Consider the following 14,526-nt stretch of genomic DNA (forward strand, 5'->3'; position numbering starts at 1 on the left):
AAATTGTGTCGTTTGTGACAACATGGATCAACCTGGAGGGCATCATGCGAAGTGAAATAAGCCAGACAAAGAAAGATAAATACCACGTGGTATCACTGACACATGGAATCTTTAAAAAAAAAAAGTTGAACTCATAGAAATAGTCGACAAGCGGTTGCTAGGAGCTGGGGGTGGGGAAATAGGGACAGGTTGGTAAAAGGGTGCAAACTTTCAGCCATAAGATGAATAAGGTCTGAGGATCTAGTGTAACATATGGTGACTCTAGGTGATAAAACTGTACCATATAATTGAAATTTGCTAAGAGCGTAGAACTTAAATGTGTTTACCAAAAAATAAAAATAAGGTAAATAGGTCATTAACTTGATGTGAAGAATCCTTTCACAACGTATACATGTATCAAATCATCACGTTGCACACTTTAAATATCTCACAATTTTACTTGTTGATTACACCTCAGTAAAGATGGAAAAAAATTAGAAGTTTGCAGTTAAATGATCGTATGATGCAGCGAGTGTTTTTCCCCATCACACTTTCTTCTCCCAGGACCTCCCAAGAGCACCCCATTCTTACTGGCTTGCACGGCTGCCTTTTCAAAGCTAAGAGCTGAGTGACAGACCCACTTCCTGGGTGAGCGTTCCTTCTGGCAGAGCTGAGATCTAGCGGGCAGTGGCACACATTTTATTGACAACATCCTGTAATGCCAGCCCCAAAGCCCTCTTTGGGTTCTCCCTGCTGTATCTCTGGAACTCGTGGGGAAGATACACAGGCGAGCCATAGATAAGAGCTACGCTTGACCGTGTGGCACAAACCTTTTCTCTCATATTCTGGCCTCCTCCTGTGGTGCCAATCAACAGGGTCTTTGTTACCAGCTAAACTACAGAAAGGGGCCTCGCTGTTTCCTTGGTGGCCTGCGGAAGAGCCACGTCTGTAATGCTGGCTGCCACTTCTGATGGGCACCTCAACTCCCATGGGGCACCCTGCTGCCTGCGCTGGCAGCTCCAAGGTGTTGAAGCTCAGCTGTGCTCTGTGCATGGAAGAGCTGGTGGAGGACATTCCTCTAACCAGGCTTCCGTTAGACAGCAGATTTCCAGATGTTACCACAGCCATTTACTTTTGCTCCAAACTCTTAAGGTGTTTTTAAAGCAAAATCGCCATTTCCATTTTTACCAACAGTCCCCATTTACCCACAACCTTCCTGCACCTCCTCCCTGCCCAATCCCTGCCCTTTGTCCAGTCCTCAGAGCATGAACCACTGAGAAAACCAATTCCACACAATACTCGGAATCACTCCTCCCTTCCAATTTCTGATTGTGATCACGAGGCCTGGGACCCCTTCCCTAGGATGAACAGTCTCCCAGGAGGCTCCACAGTCTGTTCTGAAGACAGACCTCTGACAGGCCAGACACACCTAAACCCCAATGGTATAATGCCTTAGGCTCAAGTTGGGAACCTCAGCTATAGGTGTAAAGTGCTATCAGTTTGGAAGAAGGACCATCTAAGTCTGGCTGGGCGAGCAGTAAGGGCTGTATCTTTACTAGTGGTGTGGCGCTTTACTTGGCATTCATCAGCACATCCTTTCCAAACTCAAAGACAATTATATTCTGAATCCACTGCAAATGAAAATGTTTGTTTAATGGCCCCTGATTTCTAACAGTTTATAATCCAACTCTTTAAGATGAGCAAACATGTAGTTCAAAATAGATTTTTCAGTTTGAAATTCTGGTGGAAAGCAACAGTGATTTATAATGCGCTGTTTGCTGCTGCTTCTCCTACTCGGATTAGCAAAGGTGAACTCATGGGAATGATGACACTCTGAAGGCCCCATCCATCAGCAACAGAGAGATTTCACCCAAGGAAAGCAGGTTAACTCATCCATTCCCCAATATCTAAATAGATTTCCATGATGTGATAAAGTTTGGGAAATTCATAGACATTCATAAAACAGAAACATTCTTTTTTTCTTTCTTTTTTGCGGTACGCGGGCCTCTCACTGTTGTGGCCTCTCCCGTTGTGGAGCACAGGCTTGGGACACGCAGGCTCAGCGGCCATGGCTCATGGGCCCAGCCACTCTGCGGCATGTGGGATCTTCCCGGACCGGGGCACGAACCCGTGTCCCCTGCATCGGCAGGCGGACTCTCAACCATTGCGCCACCAGGGAAGTCCTGAAACACTCATTTTTGTCATAAGGAAAGAAAATTATCAGTGATTGAGTGTCCACTGGCTGAGTTCTAGAACTTCATATACTGAGATACTATGTAAAGTTTTCAAAGACATGTAACCAGTAACTAGAAGACCTAAGATGTAAACCCAAACCTATCTGACTCCATAGCTCACGTACTTTCCAATTCAGCGCACCATGGTACCCAAACCTATAACCTAATAAAATTCATGATCAAAAGATTTCTTAGTTAAGTAGATTTTTCTTAAATCCAGTGACATTAACATCTTATTGAGGGAATTCCCTGGTGGTCCAGTGGTTAGGACTTGGTGCTTTCACTGCCGAGGCCCGGGTTTGATCCCTGGTCGGGGAACTAAGATCCTGCAAGCCGTGCAGTACGGCCAAAAAAAAAAAAAAAAAAAAAAGCATCACATTGACAACAGCACAACCAAGAGATGTGTCCACCATTAAATAAGAAAAGATTACAGTGACCAAACTGCAACAGAAGGGCCACAGTGAATCTGATGGCAGTGAGATATATACTAACAAAGTTTCAGTGATCTGATACAAATAAAAGCAATAGGGTAAAATAAACATTTCCTGGCAGATCTCTGGATATACCAAAATAAAATGCAAATGATGGATGAAGGAATAAGAGGTATTTCTTAGCCCACGTCAAGTGTCAGGAAGTCAAACCTGAGCTTTGTTTAGGAAACTGGAAGCTATAAGACCTGTCCCTCCACTGGACACCAACAGAGCTGATGAGATGGCTTTAGGATTACTAAGTCAGTAATATTCGCCAGAACACGGCGATAAGCTCCCAGGAAGAGAAACCTGAATTTAGATCTCAGTACCATGGTTTTTAATCACTTTCCTTAAGTCCTGAGTTCAGGCACTTAGTCAAAGTTAATTCTCTTGACCTCACCAGCTAACAGAATAATGAGAGAATCCCCTTCTGGGGTACTCTGGGTTTGCTGAAACAAATACACCTTTGCAGAGTGCTTGCTATTTCTTTCCACTGATGACAGATGAGTCTCTTTACAGGAAAGCCTGGAATCTCACAACTGATATGTTGGTCTGAGATGATGTGGTACCTTCCCTGATGCCATTGGGATAGATGCCACGGCATGAAGCATTGGGAGCTTGGATGACAGCTGTTACCCTGTTTGCATAAAGGGCCGGCTGGAGAAAAGGCAGCCAACAGATGAAATGGAAGAATTATTTTAAAACTAAAGCTATAAAAAGTCAATCATAGGACAGACTCTCTTTCCAACAGTACGTTCAGAACTCAGTTTAAACTTCTCCTTTATTACTGTATGTTAAATCATCAGTGATCATGGCTAATTATGGCTTAATGAATTCTTGGGCTTCCGGGAGCAAGGTCTTAATTTAGAGAGCCGTTTATCTGGGCCAAGACATTTTTCACAATTTGTTAAATTGGAGGGTCCAACACTTGATTGAAAATGTGGATTTTGTCCTGTGGTGAGATGTAAAAATAAACCTTATGGCTGTCCTCACACAGCTCCTAGTAAAAGAGCAGTTAGAGGCAGCTGCCAGCCTTGCCCAAAATAAAGCATCACCCTGTATCTTGGGAGGCATATCAAAGGAAATTGGGCAAAACATTCAAGTAGCCGACAGTGTGAGACACAATCTTATAAAAACTGGGAAATGCATCAACAGCCTCGTGTGTTTTCTTGTATTTGGTTTAATTTTGTTTTCTTATGTTTCTGTTATTTAAGGGAAACAGCAGGGGTTGGTGTGGGGAGGGAGCGAGAGAGAACAAGCTAGTGATACAGTTACTGCATCTTATACTTTGAACATTCTAGTACCTAATTTCCCACTGGCGTCAGAAACTAGGACCCAGGAAAAATAATAAACTGGTGGTTCCCAATTACTTGCTGTGCCAGGAGCTTCAACCAGGTCCTCTCCATAAACACAATTGCCACCAAATACTGTAACACACCTTACTCAGAAATGGACCTAGCTGGGCTGTAAGGCATGTGTGCACATTTGTGTGCGTAAGTACACCACCCTCTGGGGGACTCAGCCTCCCACAGGAATGAAGCAACTTTTTTTTACTTATGCAACTACTTAAAGCAGTAAGTTCTAAATTCCAAATCATGAACCATTCGTGGGTTGTGAAAACAGCTGGGGTGTGACTGGTGTATTTAATTAAACAGAATCAAATAGAACACACAATATCTGAGGGCATCACACATAGTAAATAAGTATTCATTGGTGAAACATTCATATTAGTTATGAATGTGATGTATATGTACGTGTGGTGTGTCTGGGTCACTACACAACATGTAAAACAATATGATCAAAAAAGTCTAAGTGCTACTTATCTAGTGCACACATGCAAAAAAATTATATGAGTGAACATTAGGTGGCTTCATGATGGAAGAGGCAGACATCCATGTCCTTTTGAACCAAAACCCCACCTGAATCCCTCCCCACCCACCCCAGTCTTCTAGAATTAGTGTACAAGATCGGAGGGTTAGGAGAGAGGTGTCAAAAAGCAAAAACAGGGACTTTCCTGGTGGTGCAGTGGTTAAGAGTCCACCTGCCAATGCAGGGGACACGGGTTCGAGCCCTGGTCCGGGAAGATGCCACATGCCCGGAGCAACTAAGCCCATGTGCCACAACTACTGAGCCTGCACTCTAGAGCCCGTGAGCCACAACTACTGAGCCTGTGAGCCACAACAACTGAGCCCGTGAGCCACAACTACTGAAGCCCACGTGCCTAGAGCCCGTGCTCCGCAACAAGAGAAGCCACCGCAATGAGAAACCCGTGCACCGCAACGAAGAGTAGCCTCCGCTCACCGCAACTAGAGAAAGGCCGCGCACAGCAACAAAGACCCAACGCAGCCAAATAAACAAATAAATAAATAAAATTAAAAAAAAAAAAAAAGCTAAAACATCTACCTCAAAATCCTCAGGCAGAGGGTGGGGAGGTGGTAGGATATAATGTTAATAATAATTCAAAACATTGCATAACAATATTTAAGGAGACTCGAACTACCTCAAAGACTTTTAAATACTAAAGTGCAAACTCTTATACAAAAGATAATTACATTCTGCTAAAATTCTAAACTTTGAATAAATACTCATTTATTTATGATCTTTCACTTAAGTTTTGAAAGTTGTTCATGGGGCTCTGGCCTAAATTTTTAAAAATACAAATTATGTCCTTTCTCTTACTGTGTAATTGCCACATTATAAGGAGGTTTATTTTTCAGGGACCAGAGGGCACTTCTGAAATATTCTATCACCTACTCACCCAGGAACACAAGAAAGAGAGAGTTCTAGAATGTTTTCTGGGGCTGAGGAATGTCTAACTTTACCATGGAATCCTACTAAAATGCCTTTGTAAACTCTCTGGGAAACTTAGTCTAGTATCCAACAATCCTTTGAAGTTTGTAATATTTTCAACTGAAAAGAAAGCTTATACTCTTCCCACAACTAGAAGTTAGAGATAATGGAGAAATGAAAAGTGAGTTAAACCAACACAAAGGTCTACAGAGGGTCATTCCTGGACGTGGGTCATTCCTGAGCACTCTAACAGCCTCTCTGTGCACAGCAGGAAAGAGGGACCAGCTGATTACAGTCAGTCGAAGAGAAGACTTCACATGTGGAAGACACAACAGTGAGGAGGAAGCTGACAGACAAAACTGGTGCAAATGGACGCAACTGTGCGTCTAAACAAACAAATGAGGAGAGCACAGTCAGAGCCCAGTGGGCTTGGCTGGAAAGACCTCCATCAGGAATCATATGTAGGTTTTTTTTTTTTTTTTTTTTTTTTTTTTGCGGTACGCGGGCCTCTCACTGTTGTGGCCTCTCCCGTTGTGGAGCACAGGCTCCGGACGTGCAGGCTCAGCGGCCATGGCTCACGGGCCCAGCCGCTCCGCGGCATGTGGGATCTTCCCGGACCGGGGCACGAACCCACGTCCCCTGCATCGGCAGGCGGACTCCCAACCACTGCGCCACCAGGGAAGCCCCATATGTAGATTTTAAAGAACAAGAAAAGTAGAGACAGAGAGGAGGACTATAGCTAAGAGGAAGGTCAAAGAGGAACACTAATGAATTCTTGTTTCTGATAACAACACAGACAGGACAAGCACATCCCTCACCTTCTGTGAGGTTCGGAGAAAGAATACCAACGAGGCCCACATCCCATACATGTCACACATCCTAAGGTTTCTCCTCACCCCACCTACCCCAAGCCAGGCAAACACTGCCCAAGGGCACCTCCGACACCTGCTATGTCGAGCTCCCTCCAAGGCCAGGTTAGAGCTCCAGACAGATATATCACCTTGTTCCTGCTGACTTCTCATCCCATGGGGAGGGGCGTGGCTCAGGGGAAGCTAGAGCAGGGCCCCCTAAAACACAGATCCCAAGGTGGGCCCTCTTGTTTGGAACTATGGTTGACCCCGTGCTGGGAAAGGCAGCGATCCTTGGAGAGAGAGCACAACAGCGGCAAAAGAGACCGAGGTCAGGTCCAGTTGAGAAAGTAAGTGGCTGACTTCTAGTCCCTGTCCTACCTCTAAATGGATGATCTTAACCTCATCAGCCCTCAGTTTCCGCTTCTGTAAAAGGAAGTGATTAACAGTTAAATGAGATGTCTAAAGTACATTTCAAGTCTAAGCTCCTTTAAGTCTACAAATCAGGGCTGAGGAGAGGGATAGTGGCTCACGGCCTTATAGCCAACAGCACGAGGGCAAAATTAAAAATGAACGGAGCAAACTGGGCCACAAACACCTCAAATGGATGGGCTGGGCAGTAGATGTGCATCACTTGGGCAGAAGAAAAGGCTAGAAAGTGGGGGAAAGACAGGGTCTCTCAAGAATGAGACATGCAGCTCGGAGAGGCGAATGATAAGCAAGGAATGGCGGCCAGGAAGACCCTCTGGCGCCACACACGGCCTCGCCTGGACTTTGCAAGTGCAAATGTATATCCTGATTGAGCACAGGAAGCAGGGCCCCCTGGGAGACCACTCGCTCTCCGCTCACACATTTCCTGGTGGCATGCGATTCGCGGATCGCCTTAGCAAGGAAGTGTGAAGGTGCCTTCCCACTGCTTCGGCTGCTCTTAGGCTCCTGGGGTAAGGCTGCAGAAGTCTCATCTCCTGTCTCCATCCTCTTCCAGCTTCCGGAGCTCAGATAAAAGGGGCTTTTTTTGCCTAGAAGCCAAGAGCATATGCTAATTGGCTGCTGCTGAGGCGAGTACTAACCGAAGAGCTGGGATTGACTTGGAATCTGAGGGCTCGTTCTCATCTGGACAGATGGAAAGTCCCTCGTGGGGGGAGCACAGAAGCGGTAAAATGTAAAGAGGTATAATTTGTCTTTATTTTGGTCCACGTACCCACTCGCCTTTCCCGCCACATCGTGCCAAATGAAACAACGGCACACAAGGTCTCCCACCCCACTTCTGGTGACCCAGGGTCCTGTCCACTTCTCACAGCCATTTCTACCTCTGCCCAGCTACCTCCAAAGGACGCTAATACAAGAAGCACGAACAGGACACAAACACAGGTGTGTGTTCACTGGGCCCTACCCTGTACTTAGTTCAAACACTGGGTCACTCACATGGTGTGACGAATAAAGGGTCTGAAAACCTCCCCTTACCACGGGCCCAAAACACCAACCCCTCCTGACTGGTTTAGGGCAAGAGATTGCCACGGTTCATGTTACAGTCACTCTGGCTACCGCAGTGTCCTCTGGCGAGGGGAAGCCCTTGGCAGGAACAGAAGAAGAAGGGAGAAGAGGAGGTCAGGGGCAAGGAAGGCCCTTCCTTGTGTGAACAAGAGCGGCTCTGTTTTTCTTCCCTGACTTCTCAAGCCACAGCATATTAAAAGCTGCTGGACTGAGAGATTATGACTCTAGGAACTCCCTCATCAGACTGCCCGTGGGAAGACTGCAGGTTAATCAACTAGCAACCGTTTCCACCATAAAAGGTTGTCTACCAGGAGAGGTAAGTTTGGAAGAGGGAAGAGACGGCACTTGGGCCTCTGGGGGAACCACAGTGGAGGCTCCTACAGTCCAGGGACAAGCAGAGCACCAGTGGCATAAGATAGATGGTTTTCTCAGTCGGGGTTCCAGCAGGCTGAATGGCTGGGAAAACCTTCCACAGTCAGTGAAGAAAACAGAAGGAAAACCACCGCTGGCTCTCAGGGAAGAACGCCAGATATGCCGACCCCAAGCTCCAATATGCATATGCTCCCACAACTCATATTGCACAATAACCAATAGCATAATAAAAAGGCTGTGGCCATTATCGCAAAACATAAAAAACAACTGCAAAACACGGACTGCTGTTACATAGAATCAGATGTGCTTTATGTCAGTGCTCCTCAGATAACAGCTCTTTATCAAAATCTGAAAGAAATAGGATTCTGTAGAAATAGATTTACTGAAATGAAAATATATACCCAGTGTTTTTTGTTAAATGGAAAAGGCTCTTAACAGAGGAGGATGTACAATATAAATACATATACATAAAATATTCCAAAATGTAAACATCTCTCTAGGTGAAAAGACTGTAATTTTTTTCCCTTTTTAAACTGTATTTTCTAATTTTTTATACAATGGGCATATATTACATGTGTGGGTTTTTTTCTTTTTAAGTTTAGAAAAATATGATAGAGCAGGGTCAGCCTGGAGAGGGGTGGAGAGACCCTTTTTCCCAGGAAAGGTGGCAGCGACGACGCCGTCTCATCGCAAGCACCCACTGCTCTTTGTGCCTCTGCTGCCCCCGTGTGGCTGTGGGTAGACATGACACCCAGAACCCCTAGACTAGACCCAACCTGGACCAAACTCCAAGGTTATGTTGGACGGATTCCTCTTCCCCTGTTCACCAATTCATGACATGGATTTGTCTCATTCATGAACACAGGACTTCTGCAACAAAAAGTGCTAGGACAGGGGGGTGGGAACACTATCAGCTCAGGATGCTAACAAGATGGATACAGACGCTGGTGGGGTTCAGGACCCTGAGAACCACTCTGGCAGGAGTAAAGGTGGAGATAAGAAGAGAGGAAGCCTCAGGAGACTAATGGCCAAAGGCAACCATGAAACCGGAAACCTGAAGTCGTACTGGAAACCAGCTCCTTTGCCTCAGGGGATCAAGGTGATACCACATGGAGCTGGTGGCATTTACTTACTTCTGTTGTTTGTCCACAGAGCACTAGAGGTGATTGCCCTTGACTTGCTATATGACCACACATTCCCAGAAATGCAGGGAAACCCAGCGGGGTCACAATGTCCACTTTTCCTACTGATGGTATTTTTACCTTATGACTAGATTAGCCTGCTGTTTGAGCAGCAGACCATGAAGATTTAGGAAATGGGAGCCAAATTGAAATGACACGCAAATAGATTTACCCTGATCCCTTAACATTTGCAAAATTGTTACTAGGCATTAGTGCTAAGCCTTAAAATGATGAATTAAAATTTTGCTTACCTAAAAGTCAATTTTTCTCTGCTTGTCTGATTGTCAGATCTATAACAACTAAGGGCAACAGGATCCCTTGACTAATGAACACTTTAATTTTCAAAGCATAGGCAGGCTCCGTGAGCGTGCTCACACACACACACACACACACACACACACACACGATGAAACTCCCCAACCGCCATTTCTCAGCCCTATACCTTAACCCCTTTCTCTTGAGTATGACTCTGGGTAAAGCTCAGTATGCTTCTCCTACATCGAGGCTCCAGGACCAGATTGCCTGCCTCCAAATGCAGCCTTCTAGCATTTACTGCGTGACCTTGGGCAAATCACCTAACCTTTCTGAGTCTCAGGACCTCCTTTATATAATGGGGATAGTAATAGGACCAGCTCATAGGGCCATCAGAAGGTTAAATGAATTAATATCTATAAAGTGCTGAAAACAGTACCTGGCACAGGAGGTGCTAGAGGAACTATCCTATAGTTATTTTTCAAAATGGGCTTAAAATGTAATTAATTAATTAACTTTTAAAAACAGTAATTAAAAAAACAAACTTGGTTTTCTCTCCATTTTTTTTACTAAAAAACACCATTTATTACTCAAGCTGGGTGACAAAAAAGTGGTCAGGCCCTCTTTGTCCACCTCTTAAGTCTGATGTCATTTTCAGGAGAATCGGACTCATTGACCTTATTCTTTTCCAAGCCTCTTCCTTAACCCCCTCATCATAGCCCTTATCAGAATCAGCCTCTTCATCAATCCCACGTATTTTAGGAAAAGTAAAGGACGTGCATGTGTGTGTGTGTGTGTGTGTGTGTGTGTGCGCGTGCACACACGCACACACACGGGAGGAACAGGTGAGAGAAGTGCGACCATCCTGAGCCTCCTGACACAACTATCCTTTCAATGTCATCTCCTCCCTTTTCCTCCCAGCTCTGGCCCTGGATCTCCCCCTCTTTCCCCACCTTCCATCAGGCAGTTGTGTCGGTTCCTCACGCCAGGGACCCTCACCTGTTGGTGTTCTCCAGAACCTCCACCTTCTTCCGGAGCTCTGAGTTCTCCGTTGAACAAGACTCCACCCTACAGAGGACAGACAGAGAGAAAAATAAACTTAGTTTTTTATCAGGGGAGCAAACACTAAGCCAGCAGCTAGGATGGAGGTAGGTGGGGTTGAGAGAAAAAAGACAGGGAAGGGCTTCCCTGGTGGCGCAATGGTTGAGAGTCCACCTGCCGATGCGGGGGATGCGGGTTCGTGCCCCGGTCCGGGAGGATCCCACGTGCCACGGAGCGGCTGGGCCCGTGAGCCATGGCTGCTGAGCCTGCGCATCCGGAGCCTGTGCTCCACAAGGGGAGAGGCCACAACAGTGAGAGGCCCGCGTACCGCCAAAAAAAAAAAAAAAAAAAGACAGGGAAGTAGCTATTCTAGGGAGGTGTGGGAGAGAACATGGCCAACCTGAGTTGGGGAAAAGGGTGAGTAGACAAAAGAAAAAAGAGAGAGAGAGATGGGTAACCAGTGCCTCAGTAATGGAAAATGAATAGGGATGGTACAAAACATAAACTTCTTTTAGGGTGTTCCAACCTTGATTTCTCTCGACTCTCCCCTATGGCTCTCAATGTCCATCACAATTCTCCCTCTATGCTACAGGGTCTGGATGCTGCTGGCTGTACTCTTGACCTGAAGGACTGACAGGAAGCCCAGGGGCTTGGGGCAGGGGGAGAGTGAAGGACAAGAACCCGGGACCTCAAGACAAGGAATCCAGGTGCCGGAGCAGGCATGCCCCAAAGAGGCGATAAAGAGATTTTCATCGAAACATCTTGACCCTGGATACCTACAGACAATAACAAACAGAATGGGACTGCTTAATGCTATATTACCAACACCTAAATCAGGAAGAAGAAACACTGACTTTCAGTAGGAACTTCAAGAACCAGCCAGGATCCACCAACTGCTCTTCTCACCAGACACACATAAAGATTCATTTCTAGGTCCCGGGACTCATTCCAATGGTATTAGTTTGCCAGATGGGAACTATTTTCTAGGGCTAATACAAAATTGTATTTAATTTACGTTTTTCTAACAGCCCTCCTGATATTCCAGGCTATTCAGAAGAGCACAAGATGCCTTCAAGTGTTTTTGTGAAAAGTCACTCACCTATAACACAAATTATAGTGGACAGAAAAAAGAGAACGCCAACCCGCTTTACTTACTTCATCCCCTGTTGCTTTCTCTAGCGTGCGAGGGTGTGTGGCCAACAGGAATTGATTAATTAGCGCCTCTCCTCTGAGGAGTCCAGGAATATGCATGAAGGTTAGCATTTGTACTTATTTGAAAGGAAGCCTTCAGGGACTTAAGGACCCTTGGTTGGAAACTGTGCGGTACAAATGCCTACTAAGACTGAATGTACTTCTTATCACCTGCCAGATCTATAAGCTTTCCCCTCTAAAAACCACTAGGTGGCAGGCAAAACATAGCTGATAAACCAACGGACTTTGCCGGGGTCCAGACCAAGAAATTGAACCCCCTTCTCATAGAAAGCAGGGCCCCCCCGCACTTACATTTCTCTACATGAATTGCTCAATACACACAACCACTTTGGCAGGAGGCTTACTTTTTCTCCAAACTGTCCATGTATTCCTTCTTCTTCCTCCTACTTTCCTGGGCAGAAATCTGCAATGGAAGGGGAGAAAAAAGGATTATGTTCCAGCTATCTCAGTAAACCAGTATTGACAAGAGGCCATGAGCAAAGAAATCACAAAAGCCCTGCTCACTTTTGTGGCCACTTCCCATTTGTTTAACCTACTGGCTCATCTACTAATCACCTCTTCTGTCCTCCCCGGTTTCAACCAGCTGATGTTCTCATCTACTTTCCAATACACTAGGCCCCCAGTGAGAAGGACAGTGGTCCAGGAGTCAGAGTGGAACATGTGGGTCACGAACCATCTGTATGGTCTTAGATAAATGATTTCAATTCTGTGGACCTAGTTGGCTCAACTATAATACATAATACAAGCCAGTTGGGGTTAGTCGTATAAAAATTCCCTGGCGGTTCTGCACATGGACGAAGAATTTTAACTCTAAGCTCTTTCCTTCCTCTCTCTTTGTCCCCTCCCTCCTGCTCTGCCCACGCCCTAGCCATGCCCCAGGGCCTCTGCACCCCTGATCCCCACTGTAGGGGCCTAGGACTAGGAGACTGCTGGACCCAGGTATAGAACAGTGGTCTGCAGAATTTTTTATCGAAAACCTCTATCAAGAAAAAAAATTAAGCAAGCACCCATAATACATTTATATTTATTCATTTATAAATTATACACATGCCTACTAGAGGGAAATATTGTGTATCTAATAAAACAAATTATAAAGGCTGAGATTTTTTCAAAGTGTAAATGGGAGTTCTAATATTTTCTTCCCGCCCCTGTATGGGTCATCTTAGGCACCACAGAGTGTGCACGCTCGACCTGGAGGCCCACTGACCAGAAGATGTATGGGGAGGTCTGGGGGAAGACAGGGGCAAGCCTTGGTCCCCACCACAGGATGGGCCAGTGTTGGCCACCGGGAAGGGAGGGTGGGCATGCTGGCCGGGTTTGCTCGCTGTCTCTGCTCACAGAAGCACCTGCATTTGAAGGGCTCACCTTGTTCTTGATTTTCCTCCGGATTTTCTTCAGGGCCTTCTCCTCTGACTTTGTCAGGGGCAACTTGGTGGGGATGGGATAGCCCTCGGCGATCAGGGTCCTCTTCTCTTCCTCCGTCAGGACCAGGGGGCCTGATCCCTGCAGCTTCTGTGCAGACCAAGGAGCAGAAAAGGGTCAAAGAGGAAAAGCCGGGCGTGCCGGAGAAACACCTCCTGAGGGGTGAGGAGGGTCTGTTAGGATGTCTTGCCAATGGCTAAGGGAAAAGGAGGCCCATCTCTTTTGGTGAGAAATGGGCACTTTGAAATGGAAGCAAAATTGCAGAAGACACTCGTGTGAGTGTTACAACCCAAGGATTATAAGGGAACGGGTAAAGAAACCTCCACCCATTATTTCCCAGAAAGTACCCTGCTGGCTAAAACAACAAAATTAAAGGATACAATTCATTTCCCACATCCCTAGAGATTTCCTGTCCTCGGAGTGATGAAGGATTCACTTGGAACTCTGTTTGCGGAAAGTTTTGTTGTTCTCCTAAAGATGCCATTTTGCAAGATGTTCTCTAAACACTAGGAGTTGCTTCTTGACCTCTACTTCCAGCTAAGGGGCCAGGGCTCCTAGGGACACACCTGCAGGCATGTTCCATGAAAGTCACTGGTCAGCACAGTCCCAGACTGTCCATCATAGTGGAGATGAGAACTGTAGCTCATCTCATTTCACCCATATTAGGACAATGTGCTTATAATTAGTCAAATAAATGGAGTACCTACTGCATATTAGCTCCACATCAGATGCACAGAAGAATCAAAACGAACTCCGTCTCTTAAGTAGCTAATGATCGAGACCGAGACTAAATTGAAACACGTGAAAGAATGAGAGCAATTAAATGCTAGACTGTAACATTCACTCAAGGTACGTTAAAGATATGAAGGAGAACGCTTATGTGAGTTTGTGTGATAAGGGAAGGCTTAGGGTAGCAGATAAGGCTTGAATTGGGCTTCCTGAAAGAAAGGGGGTGATTTACACAGAGGAGGGCATTACCACAAAGGCAGTATTGTAAAAAGTAACTGAAGAGGCCACTCTGCGTAGAGGGGTGAGGAGTTCTGGAAGCAGCGGCAGGTTGGGCACGTAGGAGGGTGTTTGTACCCAGCAGAGGTATGAGGGCTTGATGCCAACAGATAACAGGGAAACAACACAGATGCTGAGCCAGGGTATGATATGGGAAGGATTTCCTCCATGACCACGTGGAATGGACTAATTGTGGTAGGACCCACAAATCCATAGGATGGACACT

The 14,526-nt window shown here is 45.9% G+C and overlaps 1 protein-coding gene across 2 annotated transcripts in view; it reads right to left on the minus strand.

The window, feature by feature from the left end:
• CREB3L2 (cAMP responsive element binding protein 3 like 2) overlaps nucleotides 1-14,526 on the minus strand; it is a 118,758-nt gene that overhangs the window by 11,470 nt on the left and 92,762 nt on the right. For both annotated transcript variants that reach the window (XM_067747122.1, XM_067747123.1), the window contains exons 6-8: nucleotides 13,239-13,385; nucleotides 12,218-12,276; nucleotides 10,620-10,688 (exon numbers count right to left, since the gene is read on the minus strand). In XM_067747122.1, coding sequence (XP_067603223.1) covers nucleotides 10,620-10,688; nucleotides 12,218-12,276; nucleotides 13,239-13,385 — 275 coding nt within the window. The remainder of the gene's footprint in view (nucleotides 1-10,619; nucleotides 10,689-12,217; nucleotides 12,277-13,238; nucleotides 13,386-14,526) is intronic.

This window comes from Pseudorca crassidens, chromosome 8 (genome assembly GCF_039906515.1).
Source record: "Pseudorca crassidens isolate mPseCra1 chromosome 8, mPseCra1.hap1, whole genome shotgun sequence".
Lineage (NCBI taxonomy): Eukaryota > Metazoa > Chordata > Mammalia > Artiodactyla > Delphinidae > Pseudorca > Pseudorca crassidens.